Below are 20,254 nucleotides of genomic sequence, written 5' to 3' on the forward strand. Positions count from 1 at the left end.
TCCTACGCTTATTAAGGCCAGGAAAGATGTTACGGCAACGCATTATCACCGCATATGGCGAAAATATGTTGCATGGAGCGAGGCCAATAAGGCCCCAACAGAGGAATTTCAACTAGGTCGATTTCTGCATTTCCTGCAAGCAGGAGTGGATATGGGCCTAAAACTAGGCTCCATTAAAGTACAGATCTCGGCTCTGTCAATTTTCTTTCAAAAAGAACTAGCTTCAGTACCTGAAGTTCAGACTTTTGTAAAAGGAGTGCTGCATATTCAGCCCCCGTTTGTGCCTCCGGTGGCACCTTGGGATCTCAACGTGATGTTGAGTTTCTTAAAATCACATTGGTTTGAGCCACTAAAAACCGTGGATCTGAAATATCTCACGTGGAAAGTGGTCATGTTATTAGCCTTGGCTTCAGCCAGGCGAGTGTCAGAATTGGCGGCTTTATCATGTAAAAGCCCTTATCTGATTTTCCATATGGATAGGGCAGAGTTGAGGACTCGTCCCCAATTTCTCCCTAAGGTGGTGTCAGCGTTTCACCTGAACCAGCCTATTGTGGTGCCGGCGGCTACTAGTGAATTGGAGGACTCCAAGTTGCTAGACGTTGTCAGGGCCCTGAAAATATATGTTTCCAGGACGGCTGGAGTCAGAAAATCTGACTCACTGTTTATCCTGTATGCACCCAACAAGCTGGGTGCTCCTGCTTCTAAGCAGTCTATTGCTCGCTGGATTTGTAGTACAATTCAGCTTGCACATTCTGTGGCAGGCATACCACAGCCAAAATCTGTAAATGCCCATTCCACAAGGAAGGTGGGCTCATCTTGGGCGGCTGCCCGAGGGGTCTCGGCTTTACAACTTTGCCGAGCAGCTACTTGGTCAGGGGCAAACACATTTGCAAAATTCTACAAATTTGATACCCTGGCTGAGGAGGACCTGAAGTTCTCTCATTCGGTGCTACAGAGTCATCCGCACTCTCCCGCCCGTTTGGGAGCTTTGGTATAATCCCCATGGTCCTTACGGAGTTCCCAGCATCCACTAGGACGTTAGAGAAAATAAGAATTTACTCACCGGTAATTCTATTTCTCGTAGTCCGTAGTGGATGCTGGGCGCCCATCCCAAGTGCGGATTGTCTGCAATACTTGTAAATAGTTATTGTTAACTAAAGGGTTATTGTTGAGCCATCTGTTGAGAGGCTCAGTTGTTTTCATACTGTCAAACTGGATATAGTATCACGAGTTGTACGGTGTGATTGGTGTGGCTGGTAAGAGTCTTACCCGGGATTCTAAATCCTTCCTTATTATGTCTGCTCGTCCGGGCACAGTGTCCTAACTGAGGCTTGGAGGAGGGTCATAGTGGGAGGAGCCAGTGCACACCAGGTAGTCATAAATCTTTCTAGAGTGCCCAGCCTCCTTCGGAGCCCGCTATCCCCCATTGTCCTTACGGAGTTCCCAGCATCCACTACGGACTACGAGAAATAGAATTACCGGTGAGTAAATTCTTATTTTTTATAAGGTAAATTTATTAGACTCTTCTCATGTCAGTATGGTGTGCATTAAATAGAGGACTGGAATTAGTATTTTAAACAAAGATGATAGATTTGGGATCCAGCCACTAGATGGCAGCAGTCCTCAATAGTATGTTAGTTTTTGCTAATTTACAATATATCAATTATTTATATATACACTTGAATGGTATTAATGATCTTTTCGGAGAAATTTTTTGTTGATAAATTCATCATGTTTTAATGTATTTGTGTCACATAGCACTTTACGGAGATTGTTTAACAACTATTTTTCGATTTCACTAGTATGCAACATTTAAGGATATATGTTAAACAACAAACAAAGAGGAAGGGGGGTGCAAATCCCCATCCCCAAAGGAAATATGTTAGGCTGCTTGTTTGCATTTGTTTGCACATTGTTTATGTTAAGAAGCGGTGGAGTGCTGCTATAATGGTTTGTTTTATTTTGCACGATCACAACACGCTGTTGTCTTAACAGTGTGTTCCCATGACGGCCGGGCCGGGCGGGTGACACCACTTCCGGTGCGACAGGAGTCCCGGGACCGGAAGTGCCTCGGAGGGACGGCGGCCGGGAGCGTGGGGCGCACACTGGAGGGCACAGGAGAGTCACAGGTTTGATTATTTGTTTGTCTATAAATTTCACTGTTGTTGATGTGTTAAATTGTCTGAGGAAGGGGAACAACACCCCGAAACGTTACCAATTGGGGTCTTTTTTTGCACTTTAAATTTTGGTTGCAAGTCTCTGAGTGCCGCCCACACAAAGGATATAGATATATATACATACATACATACATACATACATACATACATACATACATACATACATACATACATACAGTGATGGTCGGCACTCTCAAACACAGTCACCTGGCCCTGGTCCCCTCCTAGGTGTATGCACACCAAACAGTATGAAGCTGGAGACAGGCGGCACTCACGGGACTTGCTCACAAAATACACGGGACAGCACCCGTGAATATCAACGATTCGATTTTATTAATAGTCTTCATTCACTCGGTGAGTTATAAATGTCTGTTTTTTGGTATGTGTTTTATCCTGAAGACGATTAATAAAATCGAAACATTGATATTCACGGGTGCTGTCCCGTGTATTTTGTGAGCAAGTCCCGTGAGTGCCGCCTGTCTCCAGCTTTATATATATATATATATATATATATATATATATAATATATTTATTTCTGTCAGCCAATGGTCTGACACTAAGGACAGTGGGTATAGCCAGGCGTTCAGTCAGGGCACCAAGGAGTTAAACTTGTGAAGTGCAGCCTGGGAAGCCCCTCCTCCCCTATACCCAGCCTGCCTCAGGCCAGTCTGTTTTTTCCCTTGGTGCTCAGGAAAGGGCAACATATTTTTAAGGAGCCGGGCTTTCAGCCCTGATAACTTTAACTTTTCTTTTACTTTCACTTCAGGCAGCAATTGGCGCTACCGCTGCCCGTTTCACCATTCCGCTTTGCAGGCAGGTCCTGGTCTCCACAGCCAGCCGCCCCAACACCTCCTAGGCATTGGGAGCAGTCGCAGCAGACAGAGGCTACAGGTACCGGTCTCCCGCTCAGTGGGAGACTGACAGCGTGGCGAACACCACTGGGGGAAGGCAGCTCCAGCGGTCCTGGCAGTGGCACTGGGTCTTCTCCAACTACCATTAGGCCACCAGGGACATGCAGAGCGGGAGTGGTCCCTGCGGAGGCTCCAGGGTGTGGGGGTAAGGATTTCCCATAGCTCTGCCTTCATACCTGTTGCTTAGAACTTCAGTTGGACAGCAGCTTTTGGGCGCTCTCTCCTCCCTCCCTCATACTTCACCCTTCCCATCTTTACAAGCTCAGCGGCCATTTTAGACAACTCTGAGCAATTTCTGTGAAGGAGAGTCTGCGCAGGTCCATACACTGCTTCAAGCTCTCAAGGAAGGAGCCAAACCTGCCTCCTTTATACCAGCACTGCACCAGGTGTCAGGTTGTATAGTCCATACCTCACCTCATGGTGTAGGTATTGGACAAATGATGCCAGTTTTCTCTCTATTCTCTGTTACACGCTGCTAGGGGTACTGTAGTGCACTAGGTTAGTGATATAGTATCCCTGTTCACCTGAACAGTTGCTACTACTGTGCTGGGCTCACAGCTACAGTACCAGACCCACGTATTCCTTTATTTCTATAGCCCTGTTTACTGCCTACCTATATTTCTAGGTTTGTGTTTGTTGTGTATCTGTTTTGATACCAGGTTGGAACATGTCCTCCAGGGGATCTTCCAAAGCCTCCCAGAAGGAGAATGCAACTACCGGGCTGCATGCCTATACTTGTACGGCATGCAAGGAACATTTTTCTTGTATGGTACAGGACCACATGGGGCTCTGCGACTTGCTCTGCCGAAGTTCCTGGCGTTTCTGCTGCAGAGGGTTCTACTTTGTCGGAAGCCAGCTTGGGCTACCTCTCTAGCCTTGGCCATGAAGGAATTGACTTCTCAGCTAGCAGGGCTTCGCAGGTCGTGGTTTCTCCGGTAGGTACAGACCCTCCCCTTACACAGACACAGCAGCAACAACACCAACAAACTGCTGAACCTGCATGGGTCCAGGGTTTGGTTCAGATTTACACTAATCTGCAACAAGCCCTGGGGTCTTCAATGAAGCGCAGAAGCAAATCCTCGTCAGGGAGTGGAAGATCCTCAGGATTCAGAAGCGGAGGAGTCTCTCACTTCAGATGATCACATGAGCTTTGCTAGGCTGGAAGCCTTCGCCTTGGCTGATGCAGCCTTTGGGCGTCAGGTCCTCGGTGCAGCTCGGGAGCGTTCCCGCCCGTAACGGGACAGCTTTGGGACGTCCCACTGTCCCCAGTGTCAGACCATTGGCTGACAGAAAAAAGGAGATTTTTGTCTTACCTGTTAAATCCTTTTTTCTTAAGCCATGGTTGACACTGGGCGCCCACCCTTCCGTTCCTCACAACGTTGTTTTCGGACATGTTACCCTACATATACTGGGGTTGTAGGGGTGCGGATTCTTTTCTTCTACCTATCTTCCTTTCCTGTTCCTGGCTTGTATAGTAAATAAACTGACTGGCCTGAGGCAGGCTGGGTATTGGGAGGAGGGGCTTCCCAGGCTGCACTTCACAACTCCTTGGTGCCCTGACTGAAAGTCTGGCTATACCCAGTGTCAACCATGAATTCAGAAAAAAGGATTTAACAGGTAAGACAAAAATCTCCTTAACACACTAGTCCAGTGCAGCTTTATTGTGATAATTTCTGCATTGCCTGTGACTGTGTGTGCCTGTATCTGCTGTGTGGTTTCACTCTCAGCGTTTCCCAGATAACTGTCACTATATTCTGTACCCTAAGAAGCTAGGTGCGTCTGGGTCTGCTAGTATAATGCGTCAGAGTATTTATCCAATACATATATTCTACTGTGTACTCAGTCACATAATACCTGATTTATTCGCAGGTGTTGTACTTTGGCAATATCGTACTTTGTCGCTCTGTTGTTGCATTCTCACATAATGTCTAACAGGGCAGTAAATCAGTGGAAGCTTCTGCATCATGCAGAGCATGCTCCAGGGATTTACCAGAGGGGGAAGTGTTATATGATGGTCTGTGTACTAAGGTCATATGCCCCCCAGTCCGCAGCTCCTGCAATGGAGCACTCTGGGCTGTGTTCACCAACCTACTGGGTACACTGGTGAAACGCATAGTGCCCCCTATGGGACCACTGGTGCACTGCACCTCATATTGTCCCTTTGATTAATCCGCCTTGGGGGAAATTTTTTTATAACTGCTGCAATATATCAGTCTTTGGTTAAACAGAAAACTAACCGGGGGGGGGGTTTCCCAGGGTGGGAGGCCGACTTCTACAGCCCACCGAGATCTGGTTAAAGACTACTTCAGATGCATGGGTACTGGAAGTTGTCTCTCACGGGTATTTTCTCTCGTTCTAGAGCTGTCCCCCTCGCCAGTTTTGCAACTACGGCCCTCCTCTTGGATCCGTTAAAGGTGCAAACTCTACAAACTGGTGAGTTCCCTCCTGAGTACAGGCGTGATTGTGCCGATACCTCAGTCCCAGAGAGGCAGAGGTTAATATCCGACCCTGTTTCTGTCCCGAAGCTATGTGGGTCCTTTCGGCCTATACTAAATCTCAAATCTTTGAATAAGTTTGTGAGTGTCCAGGTTTCATATGGAAACACTGCGCTCTATTGTACTGGCTAGGGAACCTGAAGAGTATATGGTATCCCTGGATGTACAGGATGCATACCTGCATATACTTTTTGCCATATCGCACCAGCAGTTTCTGCGGTTTGCTAATTACAACCTCCATTCCAATTCCAGGCTCTGCCATTTGGACTGGCTACGGATCCTCGGATCTTCACAAGGTCATGGCTGTTATGATGGATCATCTCCGTCGCGAAAGAGTCAGCATCCTGCTGTATCTAGACAACCTGATGATTCTGACAAATTCCCATGAAGTTCTCCTCTGTCATCTGCAACTGAAGGTAACATTCCTGCAAGCCCACGGGTGGCTTATCAAATGGTAGAAGTCCTCGCTGGTCCCAGCTCAGAGCATGATGCACCTTGGTGGCACTCCTGGACACACGCAGTCAGAAGACTGGTTCTGTCTCCAGAAAAAGTCCTGAAGATTCAGGACAGGATAAGATGCTTCCTCAGTTGTCCTAGAGTGTCTTTAGACTCTGCGATGCAAGTACTTGGCGTGATGGTATCAGCCTTCAACATGGTAGAGAACGTTCAATTTCATTCCCGCCCACTACACAGGGTAGTCCTGTACAAATGGGACAGCCTGCCTCATTTGATCAGATATCACATGATCTCTTTGACTTCGGAGGTTAGCCTGTCGCTGACCTGAATAAAGGACCAGCAAGAACAGGGGCCGTGCCTTCTGGGTCCCCAACTGGATTCTGCTTACTACGGAAGCCTGTTGATGGGGAATTTTCAAGGTCAGTGGATCAAGGAGGAATCACTCCTTCCAATAAATATTCTGGAGCTGAGGGCATTGTACAATGCACTATTTATCGCCCTACCTCTAGTACAGAACAGGCCTGTTCAAGTTCGATCAGACAACGCTACCTCGGTGATATACATTAACCATCAGGGTGGCACTCAAGGCCGCATGGCAATAAAGGGAAGTGTCAAAAATCCTTTTTCTCTAGCATCCATAAGGGATATTGGGGACAGATTAGTACGATGGGTATAGACTGGTCCAAAGGAGCAAGTGCACTTTAAATTTCTGCGGGGCTCCCAGCACCTGTAGAGATCCCTCCTGTCGCAGAGTTTGACCATATATCCATGAACCTTCCCTCCATGACACTCCCGGCTCACCTGGACACCCGTCGGTGGTGCGGTTTTAAGGAGAGGATCTGGATAGGGTGCAAACAACTTTCACAGCCTTGTACGCAGAACAGGCCCTAACCAATTTGATGCCCAAGGCAAGATTTTGGCTGGTGTGCCTAGCACTGCTGCTAGTTCCGCCTCTGACCCAGCAGCCCTCACCCAGCAAAGCAGCTGTAACGCAGCAGCACATATCACAGCAGCAGCCAGCAACACCCCTCACTCATAGCGACCCTCATTTTAGTGCCCTATGACATCAAGACCATTGGTGACCCCATATCTGTGTGCTCCGCGGGACAAAAACTGGTGACATTACACCACACTGGTAATGCTTTACCACATTACACCACACTGGTAATGCTCCTTGTTGATATTACACATACCGTATCCTCCTTGTTGACATTTACACCATACCGTAACGCTCCTGGTTGACATTACACCATACCATAACAATCCTTGCTGTCATTACACCATAACGTAATGCTCCTGGTTGACATTACACCATAACGTAACAATCCTTGTTGACATTTCACATACCGTATAGCTCATTATTCACATTACACCACACAGTAGTGCCCATTATACACATTACGCCACACAGTATTAGCGCCTACTGTACACATAGTACCAACATTAGTAATGACATAATGCACATAATGCCACTCAGTAATGCCCCACAATAGTAATGCTAGTGCGCTTTGTGGGATGGCGCAATGGCTGCAGGGAGACAGTATCACTGTTTCCGCAAAGGCACATGGGAGGAGTGCTGCTGATCATGCACAACTGTCCTATTCCTGTGGGCATATTTTATGCTCCTCGCTGTCCTCACTTACTGCTCTTGGAGTCCTGGCCCGTAAGCTCCCGCTGCTGCCGGCTCCCAGCTGAGCTGCCTGATTGGAGCTGAGAGCTCTGATCGTGGTATCCAGCCCGAAGCAGAACCTTGTGGGTCTAGCAAGTGGTGGACCCAGGTGCAAACATTTATCCCCCCCCCCCCCCCCACTAGAGAAATACAAGGCACATAATAGGTTGCTATCAGTGAATGTGCTTAATCCACAACAGCAATTCTGCCATATGCTTCCTTCCTTGTGTGTTCTAAATAGTGATGAGCGGGTTCGGTTTTACTCTGATTTACCCGAATCTCCTTATCGACTATCGGACGTCACTGACATGCGGGGTGGAGTGCCTGATCGTAGCTGTGCTAAATTTAGCACAGCTACGATCAACTCGGAATGACCTCCATATCACTACACTAAATACCCCCTTATACGCCGCACTACATCACTACACGAATATGCCCTTATATGCCGCACTACATCACTACACTAAATACGCTTAGAAAAACGCAGGCGCGGGTGTGTGACGTCAAAAGCCAACCCTCCAACGTTAGAATCAACGCACACAAAGAGTAAGTCCAGGGCTGGTCTTGTTTTACACACAATGTTTTTGCAGGCACTCTGCGGCACAGGCGTTCGCACTTCTGCAAAGCTAAATTACACTCCCTGGTGGGCGGCGACAATCCGTTTGCACGGCTGCTAAAAACTGCTAGCGAGCGATTAACTCTGAATGACCACCTAAATACGCCCTTATACGCCGCATTACATCACTACACTAAATACCCCCTTATACGCCTCACTACATCACTACACTAAATACCCCCTTATACGCCTCACTACATCACTACACTAAATATGCCCTTATACGCTGTACTACATCACTACACTGAATACGCCACACTAAATGACCACTGCATTCCGCACAATAACATTTTACACATCCTTGTGCCACCCTCCACATGAACTTACCATGATGAAGTCCTCTCTCTGTCCACCGAAGCTTTAGAGTCAGTCAAGGGCGACACTGTGATGTGGTAGGAGGAGACAGGGCCCCTGGGAGAGAGCTGGATTAATCAGAAGAGAAGTAGTGGAAGGAGGGGGCGGGGTTTGGTCCTACAGCTGGGACACCGCTAGGTAGAGGGTAAGTGAGGACTGACAGAGGGGAAGAAGAGGACAGGGCCTGATCCTCCAGCCGGGACAGAGCAGGGTAGAGGGATAGTTGCAGGGCTGGCTGTGTGGAAGAAAGGGGCGGGGCTTGGTCCTCAGGCCGGGACAGCACTTGGTAGAGGGAAAGTTGGGACTGACTGAAAGGAAGAAGGGGGCGCGGCGGGGCCTGATCCTCTAACTGGGACATAGCAGGTTAGAAAGGAAGCAGGGGCAGGGCTTGCTGTGAGGAAGAAGGGCGCGGGGCTTGGTCCTCAGACAGGGACAGAAAAGGGAACTGCTGAGGGGAAGAAGGAGATGGTGTCTAATCCTCCATCCGGACCAGAGCAAGTTAGAAGGGAATCGGGGACTGGGCTGGCTGAGCGGAAGAAGGGGGTGGGGCTTGGTCTTTCAGCCTGCGGGGGTAGACTGAGGGCAATCGAGGACGGGAAGAAGTGTTGCGGGGTTTGGTCCTCTGGCTGGGGGAGAGCATACCCCGCACAGGGCTTAAGGGGGCTGGCCAAGTCATATTAACAAGAAATTGCGGGGTAGAGGGGAAGAAGGGGGCTGGTCTGGTCCTGTGGACAGGAGGGAGCATTGGCAGAGATTAAGAAGGGGGCAATTTTGTCTTGCAGTAGCTGTTAGCTAAGAGGAGGGGACCCGTTCTTTCCGTCCTCACCACGACCACACTGCATTCCTGGCTACGACCCCGCAGCATCTTGGCGGTGTACTATGAGTCACTAGGGCTGTCTCTGCTTGTACCAGGTCCAGATGTAATGACACGGCCTGCCCTGTCCACTGCCCTATCACAGCTTCCTCAGTGACAAGGGTGTGCTTTCATGTGGGCTGAAAGCACTGTCAAAGCGCTTCTACTGCTTTTTTTAATGGGCTTTCACTGCCCAGTGATTGGCCCAGCCCCCTGCTTCCGGCCCTTCACGCTGACAGTGGAAGGCACCGACAGCGGTGCCTCCGACACACATTTAGTAGAGGTATTTACAGGGTAAAAATGATTAAAATAATATGAAGGCTAAAGCAGATACTTATGACACAGAATATGTGTCATAAGTATCTTCTTTGTATTACTTTAATCAGTAATGACAGGGAAAGCAGTGCCTCCCCTGACTGCACGTCCCTGCTGGATACTGTAGATCAGAAAGTGTTCCTCCCAGAGGAAAAAGTAAGAACACTTTTTAAGAAATGGTTCGCATGGTGCTCCGACCTGCTCGAGTCTACATTCATCTTTGCATAAAATTGTTGGGAAAGATGGTGGCCTCGTACCAGGCACTTCAATTCGGAAGGTTTCATACCAGACCATTCCAATTGGACATCCTAAACGAGTGGTCCGGATCCCATCTTCAGATGCACCGGATGATTCGGCTGTCAACCCAGGCCAGGATCTCTCTCCTGTGGTGGCTACAGTCTTCCAACCTGCTGGAAGGTTGATGCTTTGGGATTCAGGATTGGATCCTCCTCACGATGGATGCAAATCTGAGAGGATGGGGAGCAGTTCCAGGGCAGGTGGTCTGCCCAAGAGGCCCTACTTCCAATTAACATTTTGGAACTTCGGGCTATCTACAATGCTCTGATTCAGGCATCCCCTCTACTCCGGGATCAGGCGATCCAGGTGCAGTTGGACAACGCCGCGGCAGTGGCGTACATCAATTGACAAGGAGTGACAAAAAGCAGGGCCTGCATGCGAGAAATGTCAAGAATACTCCTCTGGGCAGAAAGAAATGCAAGAACATTGTCTGCGATCTTCATTCCTGGGGTGGGCAACTGGGAAGTGGACTTCCTAAGTAGCCACGACCTCCATCCGGGGGAGTAGGGACTACACCCTCAGGTATTTCAGCAAATCACCGACAGGTGGGGATGCCCGCAGTTCGACTTGATGGCCTCTCGTCTCAACAAGAAGCTTTGCTGCTATTGCTCACAAACCAGGGACCCTCAGGTGAGCGCAGTGGATGTGCCGACATCGCCTTGGCCTTACCAGGTGGTCTACCTGTTTCCCCCAATTCTACTGATCCCAAGGGTTCTCAAGCAGATCAGACATCAAAGAGTGGAAACAATCTTGATTGGCCCTGAAGAACATGGTACATGGCTCTTCTGGACATGTCCATAGAGGACCCTTGGCCTCTACCACTAAGAAGGGATCTTCTTCAACAAGGACCGCTCGGCGGCTTCATTTGACGGCATGGAAGTTGAGCGGAACATCCTAGCTCACAAAGGGCTTTCCAAAAAGGTCATTCCCACTATGGTACCAGCCAGAAAACCTGTGACGTCAAAACACTATCATATCTGGCGGAGAGATGTCTCTTTGTGCGAGGAAAGCACATATCCCTCTGCAGAATTCAACTTGGGAAGGTTCCTACGATTCCTGCAGGCTGGAGTGGATAAAGACTTCCGTCTGGGATCCAGTAAGGTCCAGATTTCTTCTCTTTCCATCTTCTTCCAGAAGAGGTTGGCTCTCTTGCCAGAAGTTCAGACCTTCTTGCAAGGGGTGCTTCACATACAACCTCCATTCGTGCTGCCTACGGCACCTTGGGATCTAGATGTATTGTTGCGTTTTCTACAGTCCTCCTGGTTTGAACCTCTGTCGACAGTAGAAAAGTACCTCACATGGAAAATGATGATGTTACTGGCCCTGGCTTCTGCTAGGCGTGTCTCAGAATTGGGGGCCTTGTTGTGCAAGAGTCCGTACTTGGTCTTTTACGAGAACAGAGCGGAGCTCAGGACTAGACAGCAGTTCCTGGCGAAGGTGGTCTCCGCGTTTCACTTGAATCAACCTATCGTGATTCCATCCAGTTCTGACACTTCTGCTCCTCCGGAGGCATTGGATGCTTGGCATTGATTTATATCACAAGGACGGCTTGGATCACAAAGACGGATTCCTTGTTCATGCTCTATGATGCGCAGAAAACAGGTTGCCCTGCTTCTAAGCAGTCCATTGCTAGTTGGATTAGGCTTACTATCCAACAGGCCTATGTGTCGGCAGCCTTACCGGTTCCACAGTCTCTGAAGGCCCACTCTACAATATTGGTGGGCTCTTCATGGGCGGCTGCACGTGGAGTCTCAGCCCTGCAACTATGCCGAGCTGCTACCTGGTCGGTGAAGAACACCTTTTTGAAGTTCTACAAGTTTGATACCCTGACCAAAGAGGATACCCAGTTTGGGCAGGCAGTGCTGCAGATGTCTCCGCACGTTCCCGCCTGTTCTGGAAGCTTTGGGACATCCCCATCGTGCTAATCTGTCCCCAATATCCCTTATGGATGTTATAAAGAGGCTCTTTCATTTACCTAATTGTTTGAAATTTCAAATTCAAATAAAATCCTATTCAGCATGGAAATAACAGTCTTCCACACAAGCGGAGCTTGGGTATTGCAGCTAGTATTTGATAAATATCTGTGATCGCAGTAACGCTTGTACATCCATGGGTGTAACTATGGTTTATTTGCCTAAGGTGGTGTCATCTTTTCACCTTAACCAAGAGATGTGGTTCCAGCCTTTTTTCTCTTCAGACCTGTCTTCCAAAGAGCGTTCTTTGGATGTGGTAAGGGTTCTCCGTATTTATTTTGAGAGGACTGCCTCTATCAGGAGGTCAGATTCCCTTTTTGTACGGTTTGGTTTCCACAAACGTGGCTGGCCTGCAAATAAGCAAACACTTGGCCAGATGGAATAGAATTGTGATTACACAAGTTTATGCGCAGGCTGGACTCCCAGCTCCTGCTGCTATTAAAGCCCATTCTACACTCTCTTTTGGACCTTCTTGGGCGGCTCGTTGTGGTGCGTCCGCAGAACAATGTGCAAGGTGTCTACATGGTCCTCAGTGAACACATCTATTAGGTTGTATGCCTTTGAGATTTCCGCCTCCCAGGATGTTTCCTTTGGACGCGGGTTCTCATACCCACTAAGGCGCGTCCCCTCCCTTGAGGAACTGCTTTAGGAAATCCCTGATGTTTTCCGGTGGAAACCAATGTATCCTGCTGCAGAAAAGGAGACTTATGGTAGACTTACCATTGTTAACTCTTTCTGCGAGGTACATTGGTTCCACGGTGCGCACACCCTGACGCACCTTGCTTCTATAGGTTTGTATGGCATTAGCCATTGGTCCCTTCTCCTATCGTGAGAATGTGGTTCTATGTGACTAACATCTGCCTTCTCTTTTGCGTGCTCCTGCATTTGACTGGTTAACAAAACTGTGCTCCAGTGCCTGGAGACGGGATGTATAGAGAAGACCCAATGCATCCTGGGACAGCGTAAAGATTTATCCTGTTGGTGCCTCTGGATCAAGATCCACTCTACACCCTAATGTTTTCCTGTGGAACCAATGTACCTCGCAGAAAGAGAGTTATCAATGGTGAGTGTACCATAACACTCCTTTTTCTGACATTCTTCTGAAACTGGGCATTATGATCTGCCTGAAAGTAAGCCGGAAATATGTCAACAATCCTCGACTGTGTATTTTAGTGGATATCATAGAACAGTCAATATATCCTGGTTTAGAGAGCGAGCAATTTTGGCACCCACTATGTAAATAACATTATTGAGCATATCCCAGACAAATTTCCTATTTTCTAATGGCAGCTAATGTTCTGACTGGTTGCACCAGAAGAGAAAGTGTTATTTCTTGCATTCCCATTTTCTCTTCTGATGTACTATTCCAATTCAAGCGCCTTCACATTCCCATGAGACTGTTTCGCCATGACCATAAACAAGGCACAGAGGCCGGCGTGGACCTCTACCTGTTCACTCCCGATTCCAGGACCGCCAATATTGTTATAAAGAGGCTCTTTCATTTACCTAATTGTTTGAAATTTCAAATTCAAATAAAATCCTATTCAGCGTGGAAATAACAGTCTTCCACACAAGCGCAGCTTGGGTATTGCAGCTAGTATTTGATAAATATCTGTGATCGCAGTAACGCTTGTACATCCATGGGTGTAACTATGGTGGGTGCAAGGGTGCTATTGCTATGGGGCCCAGAGGCTGTAGGGGGCCTGGACCCCGTTTTATAAAGTTGCCTACCAGTTTCCCACATTTGTCTGCTAAGCATTTGGGTCTTGTCCATTGCCCTACCTAAACTGTGTGACATTACATTTTCAGTGAGAGGAGTGTGTAGTAGATGTTATAATGGTAAGTTGGCAAGCTGTAATGTGGCACAATATGACCTGGAGGGCACTGTAATGTGTCAGCTGTTCTGCTCATTGTAATGCGGAGGGCACTATAATGTTACATGTTAAGAACTGGGGCACTTTAATATGGCACAATATGAAATGGAGGCACTATAGTGTGGCATAATGTGAACTAGAGCACTGTAACATGGCATAATTTGACCTGAAGAGCACGCTAATGTGGCACAGTATGTACAGGGGGCACTGTATGTTGTAATGTGAGTTGGGGATACTGTGTGGCATGATGTGTACTGGCATCCGTACAGTGTAACATAATTTAAACAAGGGACCTACTATGGTTAATAAATTAACTAGGCACTACTATGGAACTCACTTCCCCGCACAGTGCGAGAGGCCCCAACTATAGAATCCTTCAAAAGTAGACTCAAGACTTTTCTGTTTACTCAAGCATTTCCATAATGTCCCTTTTAGTATCTTCATGCTTCTGTATTTTATGAAAATGTACTTCATTATTTTCTGTACTATATTATGCTATGTATCTGTTAAGCGCCTTGAGTCCTATTGGAGAAAGAGTGCTATATAAATAAAATTATTATTAAAATTATTATAATATATACTAGGACATAACTATGGTTGAGAAAATGAACTAGGACACTATTATGGGGCATAAAATTAATAACTGCTGAAGAGAGGAGTCTCTCACGAAACATTGGGACAGGGGTCCCTTTAGTATGTTGCTATAGGACCAACAAAGGTCTGGTTATGCCCCTGTGTGCATCTATGAATCATCCAACCCCAGGCGCTCCCTCAGATTAGCCTCATGCATCTCTGAACCCATGAGTCTGATTATTATCTTGCAGAACAGAACGTCTAAACGGCAGGAGGAGAAAGAACTAGCCCAAGGAGGGATAAGCAGCGCTCCAATACACAGTATGATAAATAATAAACATACAGTTGCGGATGCTATAAAATAAGTTTAATATATAAAAAAAGTTACATAAGTGTATACAGCCTTGGACCAATAATATACATCCAATCTACTAAGAGCAAAAAGAAAAGAAAACATCCAATAGTGATGTGAAAATCCTGTAGAGGATGAAGCCTTCTGCCAGATGCAACTTTGGATCTTGTTTTTACATCAGACTCTTAAGAAAAATAACATGTATGTTGTTCTCCAGTCACAATACCGGTTTCACCAGATGTACAATGGGAATGTGAGGTAGTAAAGTTATTTATACCTTTTCTCAACAACTGGCATACCTGTCTATTAATCACAAGTGTGTCTGTTGTATGTCTAGGAATACATTTAAAGTTTTCCACAACCCAGCAATAAAATAATAATAAAAAATACAATATACTAAAAGGTTGTTGAATATAACATACTAAATAGCATATATGAAAAATAAAAAGTAAAATTGCTGACCTACAATACTTAATACGTACATTCTATCTGAAAATCTTTGCAAGCGTTTACTTAATTTTTTTTTTTTTAATTCAGGGGTCTAATCATGATCACTAATGGACCCATTACACATGTGGAAACGCTAGTTTTTGCATGTTTTAAGTAATGGGCCCATTCATTATTAGGGGGGCTGCCTAGTACTCTGCAAAGTCAGAAAACGTAAAGTTTTTGGAGTTTGTTTGCGTGAATCAGTGCCATCTTCGGATTGTGTTGTTTACCAGACCCCTGCTCCTTCATATGGGAAGGAGGTCCGGGGTTGGCAAAATCCACTGCCTCTGCACTGAAAGCCTTGCGGCTTATGCAAGCGTGAACTCAGGTCACGCATGAGCAAAAGGCCAGCACCTGGTGTTAAGTAGCATTGCTTTTTTGGTAGCAGTGTTAGGGGATCGCACTGCTTTTAAGGGTGTCCAGAGGCAAATGCAGGATTTCAGGAGGAGGGTTTCCAAATGTTTGATTTTAGAGCGATTGCCGCAAGCCCATGTAGGATACATAATCAGCATGTAATAAGCTATAGTCTGCCCAAAACAAGTGCAGTTTATGTAATACAGTACGTCAGACATATGCAGGCCCAGTGATCACGATAAGCCACTTACCAGATTCTCTCTCTGGTGCGATGATTAAATGCTCAGATCCATGGACACACACACATAGCAAGCTAGAGTGAGCTGAGAGAGAAGAGGGGTCTGTGTCCAATCAGTAGGAACCAGGCAATGGTTACCCCATAGTGGATGATGCCCAGTGAAACCTTCCATTTGGGACACAAACTAAAATCTGATTCACCACTTCTTGTTTTGAATTAGACAGCTTCCAATTAGACTGAAGTTGATACTTTGCTGCACATACAATGTGGAGTATAAGTTTGACAGTATTTTATGAGCGTGTTTTGTGAGGGATAGTAAGAGGTGCATTGGGTCAAGGAGCAATGAGTGTTCTGTGACACTCATAATGAGAGACTTAATCATAAGCCAGGACGGTGTGACCACCAAGTATAGAAAAAGGTGGAGAAGATTGCCTCATCCAGAGGAGATACTAAACAGCGACGGGGCTGCTCAGCTAAACTGAATGTTAGTTATGTACAGTAGATGAACACATACTAATGCACAAGGTTGGTCTTTTTCTCTTGTGCTTCCAAGGATGACATCAGTATCTCCTGCTCTTTGAGGAGCCTGTCAATCTTGTCCTCCAGTCTGTGGTAACAGAGACAGTGCCCATCACACGGCTTCAAGCCAAGGTTTGCTGGAAAAAGACAAAAACACGAATCATGCCTCAAATGGTAATTACCCATCAGTCGTACGATGTTAAGCAATACATTTTGAGTTTAGGGTACCTTTGTATACACATACTATATATTGCTCCTACATTAAAGAATTGGTGTTTTTTGTTGGGCAAGGAGGTTGAAGTTTTAAATGGCTTTTGGGTCTGACTTTCAGGTAATTTTCTAGGATCAAAGGACAATGCAGCACTGCTATATCTACCACCAGCCACTAGAGGCTGTCACATATACCTAAAATTGAATTAACTTTTAGCAAAGATGGTGCCTCATAAATATCCATGATGGGTCCCATTTTTTTTTTTGTGTTTAGGTCTATGAGTAGGCATCTACAACAGATGGGTCTCCTTATGGCCATCTATTCAGCTGATTCGACAGGCGAAACATACTCTATTTTACTGCACAGGCACTGTGAGGCACAGTATGGAAAAATCCATTTTGTGCCTCCATTTTTGACTAGATCCAAACTATATATGACTCCCGTTAGGTTTAAACCTTTTGCTCACCATTGTATTCTTATTGATGCATGACAGATCGTAGATGTTAATAAAAGGTAAAGGTTGAACATGGACCTATCCTGGGCTCAAATTATTTAGGAAGCTCTAAAACTAAGGGGGTAATTCAGACCTGATCGTAGATGTGCTAAGTTTAGCACATCTACGATCAGTTTCTCTGACATGCGGGGGTGGACGCCCAGCACAGGGCTAGTCCGCCCCGCATGTCAGTCCCTGCCCCCCTCCCCCGCACAGGTACAAAAGCATTGCACTGCGGCGATGCTTTTGTACCTGACAAGTAGCTCCCTGCCAGCGCAGCTCCTGCGCACTGGCAGGGGGTTAACCGCCGCATCCAGGGTCACAGCGGCTGCGTGTGATGTCACGAAGTCGCCGCGGCCCGCCCCGCCAATGTTCTGTACACGCCTCCGTTGTCCAGACTGCGCCCCGCCAACGGCACTCTAACGCCGTTGGCACGTCGCCTCTACTTGTCAATCAGGCAGAGGCGATCGTACCAGTGAGATGCTTTCGCATCTCACTGGCTGCACATGCGCAGTGCACCCACCACGCCTGCGCACTGCACATAGTAATTCAGAATGCGATCGCCGTGGTCAGATAAAGTACTAAATGCCAAAATGATGCGGAGTAGAGAGAGCAGCACTATCGGGAGTCTCTGTCTATACTGAGACATTGTGGGGCTCATTCTGAGTTGGACACAATATTACCTAAACTTAGCAGGAAATTATGCTTGTATGAAACAACTACATTATGAGCACATGCTCAGTCAGCCACGTTAGGATGTGTTCAGCTCTATAGCACCGGTATATATGCCAGGTTTACACCAGGAGCAACAAGCATAGGGACGTGTCATAACTGTGCTAATAGACAATGCGAACGTTGCATTAATCTACTGCTACCCAATATAATGATGTAATGAATTGTAATATGCACAACAGAAAATATTGTCTGGACAGTGTTATTAATAAATGCTAAAGCCACATTTACAATGTAAAACATCATTAAATGCAAATTAAATTAATCAAAGTCAATGCAAACATTTATATTGCTGTGTGACCATATCATACAGCCCCCCAAGAACCTTTGCAGTCTGGTGGAACATTATGCTGCAGCAGCACTATATAAGAAACTTATTAATAATAAAAATAAACAGTTAAAGATGTCAGAATGCTGTACTAGAGCAGTGATGAGTTTTCACCATGATGCAGAATTCTTTAAAGTTCTGCTGGACTTTCAATCTTTCACATTTTTTTTTATATAAATGTCCAGGGATCTGTGAAATCCAAATATCATTAACCACTTAACTATTTATTTCGCCAAAAACCGCTTCAAAATTGTCAGGTTTTTTTATGAGTGAAATAAGTGAAGAACATGAATTTAACCCTATCCCAAATGATTTTAGTTTAATTTAAAAAAAAAAAAAAAATACATTTTTTTTCTAACATTGAAACATCGATCGGGAACATCGCGGCTTTCATTTTGAAAGCCGGGACACCCTCCAGGTATACAGGAAGGGTCTGGGGGTGGCTTGGGAGGGTTAATTTACACTCCCCAGCGGCTGCCGTTGTCTGTACAAACACTACAATCCCTAGGTCTTCAAAACACAGCCCTTTCTTGGTTTCTATCTGTGACCAGACGGTCCCGTACAAAAGTCCTCACCGCTTTCGCCAGTCCCCAGTACACAGAATGGATGTTTAGGTCACACAGGACCTGGCCTCATAGGGGATTCCCGCTTACCATCAGTAACCGCCTGTTACTGACTCCACCCACTGCGCAGTGGGCGGAGTCAGTAACCGCCTGTTACTGACTCCACCCACTGCGCAGTGGGCGGGTTTACGCTGCCACCACCAAACTCCTAACCTGCCGTGGCGTTTGGAACCACAGTTCTGCTCTGTATGCGTTGACACGCTGCCTTACCACACTTGTGTGGTGTTGACGAATCCCCAACCATTGCTTGCCCAAGCACAGCATGGTAGCAGGCCGAAGGCAGAGCTTGGAGATGCTGGTTACATCCTGGACAGCCGGTGAACGGAGCTAGGTTCCGCCTAACCCTGCAGGTCACAAGATGAAGCGGTCGTCTTTAGGCAGATGATGTTTATTTGCCAAATACAGCCTTCAAAAAGGCTCAGCAATACAGCAAGATGTTACAGCAGAATGAAACTGGTATAATACACTTTTCATGGGGCAGCTGCCCTCCTTTTATCCTACTCCAATACACAATACTACAGGGGGTAAGTCCGCCCTATAGTTTACAACCAATCAATGTTTACCCATGAGTTGTGCATTCCTTGGTCACATGCACAGCTACCACTGTCCTCTATGGACAGTGGGGAGTGGTCACTCTCCTTTGACGTCCCATCCTGGAGGATCAGGATACGCCCCGGTGCCGTTCAGTCTAGGTTGGGGGAAGTTTTCCCCACTAAACTTACTTCCAGAAACCTGCTCGGGACCTAGCTCACCAGCTGCAGCCTAGATTCTGGCTCCAGAGCTGGGCAGCCTAGATCCCCTGGTCAGGGTTTCCTGGCCATTAAGGGTGATGGAGCTCCAGAAAACCACTCGGCTTGTTTCAAAGCTGAGCTTCTCCTCTCTCTTCCAATGCCACTTTCAAGTCTGAGGCTGGAGGTGAAAGCATTCCGTTTTTGGGGAAAAGGTCTGGGAGAATCCATCAGCCTGCACAGCCATGGATTCCCCCCTCCTGGGACACACAACCAAGTAAGTGCATTTTTACCTTAAAATACTTTTAAATACTCTGTACACTTCTGTTTATATATACACTGATCCTGTGCCCTGCACAGGCTCCACATACCCAGGCACTGCACCTGGGGGGGATCTGCTATCCCCCCCAGGTGCAGTGCTCACAGCATAATATATTTATATATTACATTTAAAAACAGTGCTTTACTTTAAAGACTGTGATCAGCGCTAGGCTCCCCTAGCCCTGCAGCCTGGATGCTAGGGCTCTCCCAGTGCTGGAGGTATGGGGCTGGCTTCCCCCCTTCCAGCCTGCCTGGAATGCCTGCCATTAGGGCCCAGGGAGCTGGCTCTCCCTGCCCCCCCCC

The 20,254-nt window shown here is 46.8% G+C and overlaps 1 protein-coding gene across 5 annotated transcripts in view; it reads right to left on the bottom strand.

Moving 5' to 3' along the window:
* Window positions 1-14,913: 14,913 nt before the first annotated feature.
* The window catches only part of LOC135005911 (G patch domain-containing protein 8-like), a 238,166-nt gene continuing 232,825 nt past the window's right edge, over window positions 14,914-20,254 (bottom strand). For 4 of the 5 annotated variants that reach the window (XM_063951978.1, XM_063951977.1, XM_063951976.1 and 1 more), the window contains one exon: window positions 14,914-16,652. In XM_063951978.1, coding sequence (XP_063808048.1) covers window positions 16,510-16,652 — 143 coding nt within the window. In that variant the 3' untranslated portion in view covers window positions 14,914-16,509. The remainder of the gene's footprint in view (window positions 16,653-20,254) is intronic. The other variant, XM_063951979.1, reaches the window with a different exon arrangement.

This window comes from Pseudophryne corroboree, chromosome 2 (assembly GCF_028390025.1).
Source record: "Pseudophryne corroboree isolate aPseCor3 chromosome 2, aPseCor3.hap2, whole genome shotgun sequence".
Classification (NCBI taxonomy): domain Eukaryota; kingdom Metazoa; phylum Chordata; class Amphibia; order Anura; family Myobatrachidae; genus Pseudophryne; species Pseudophryne corroboree.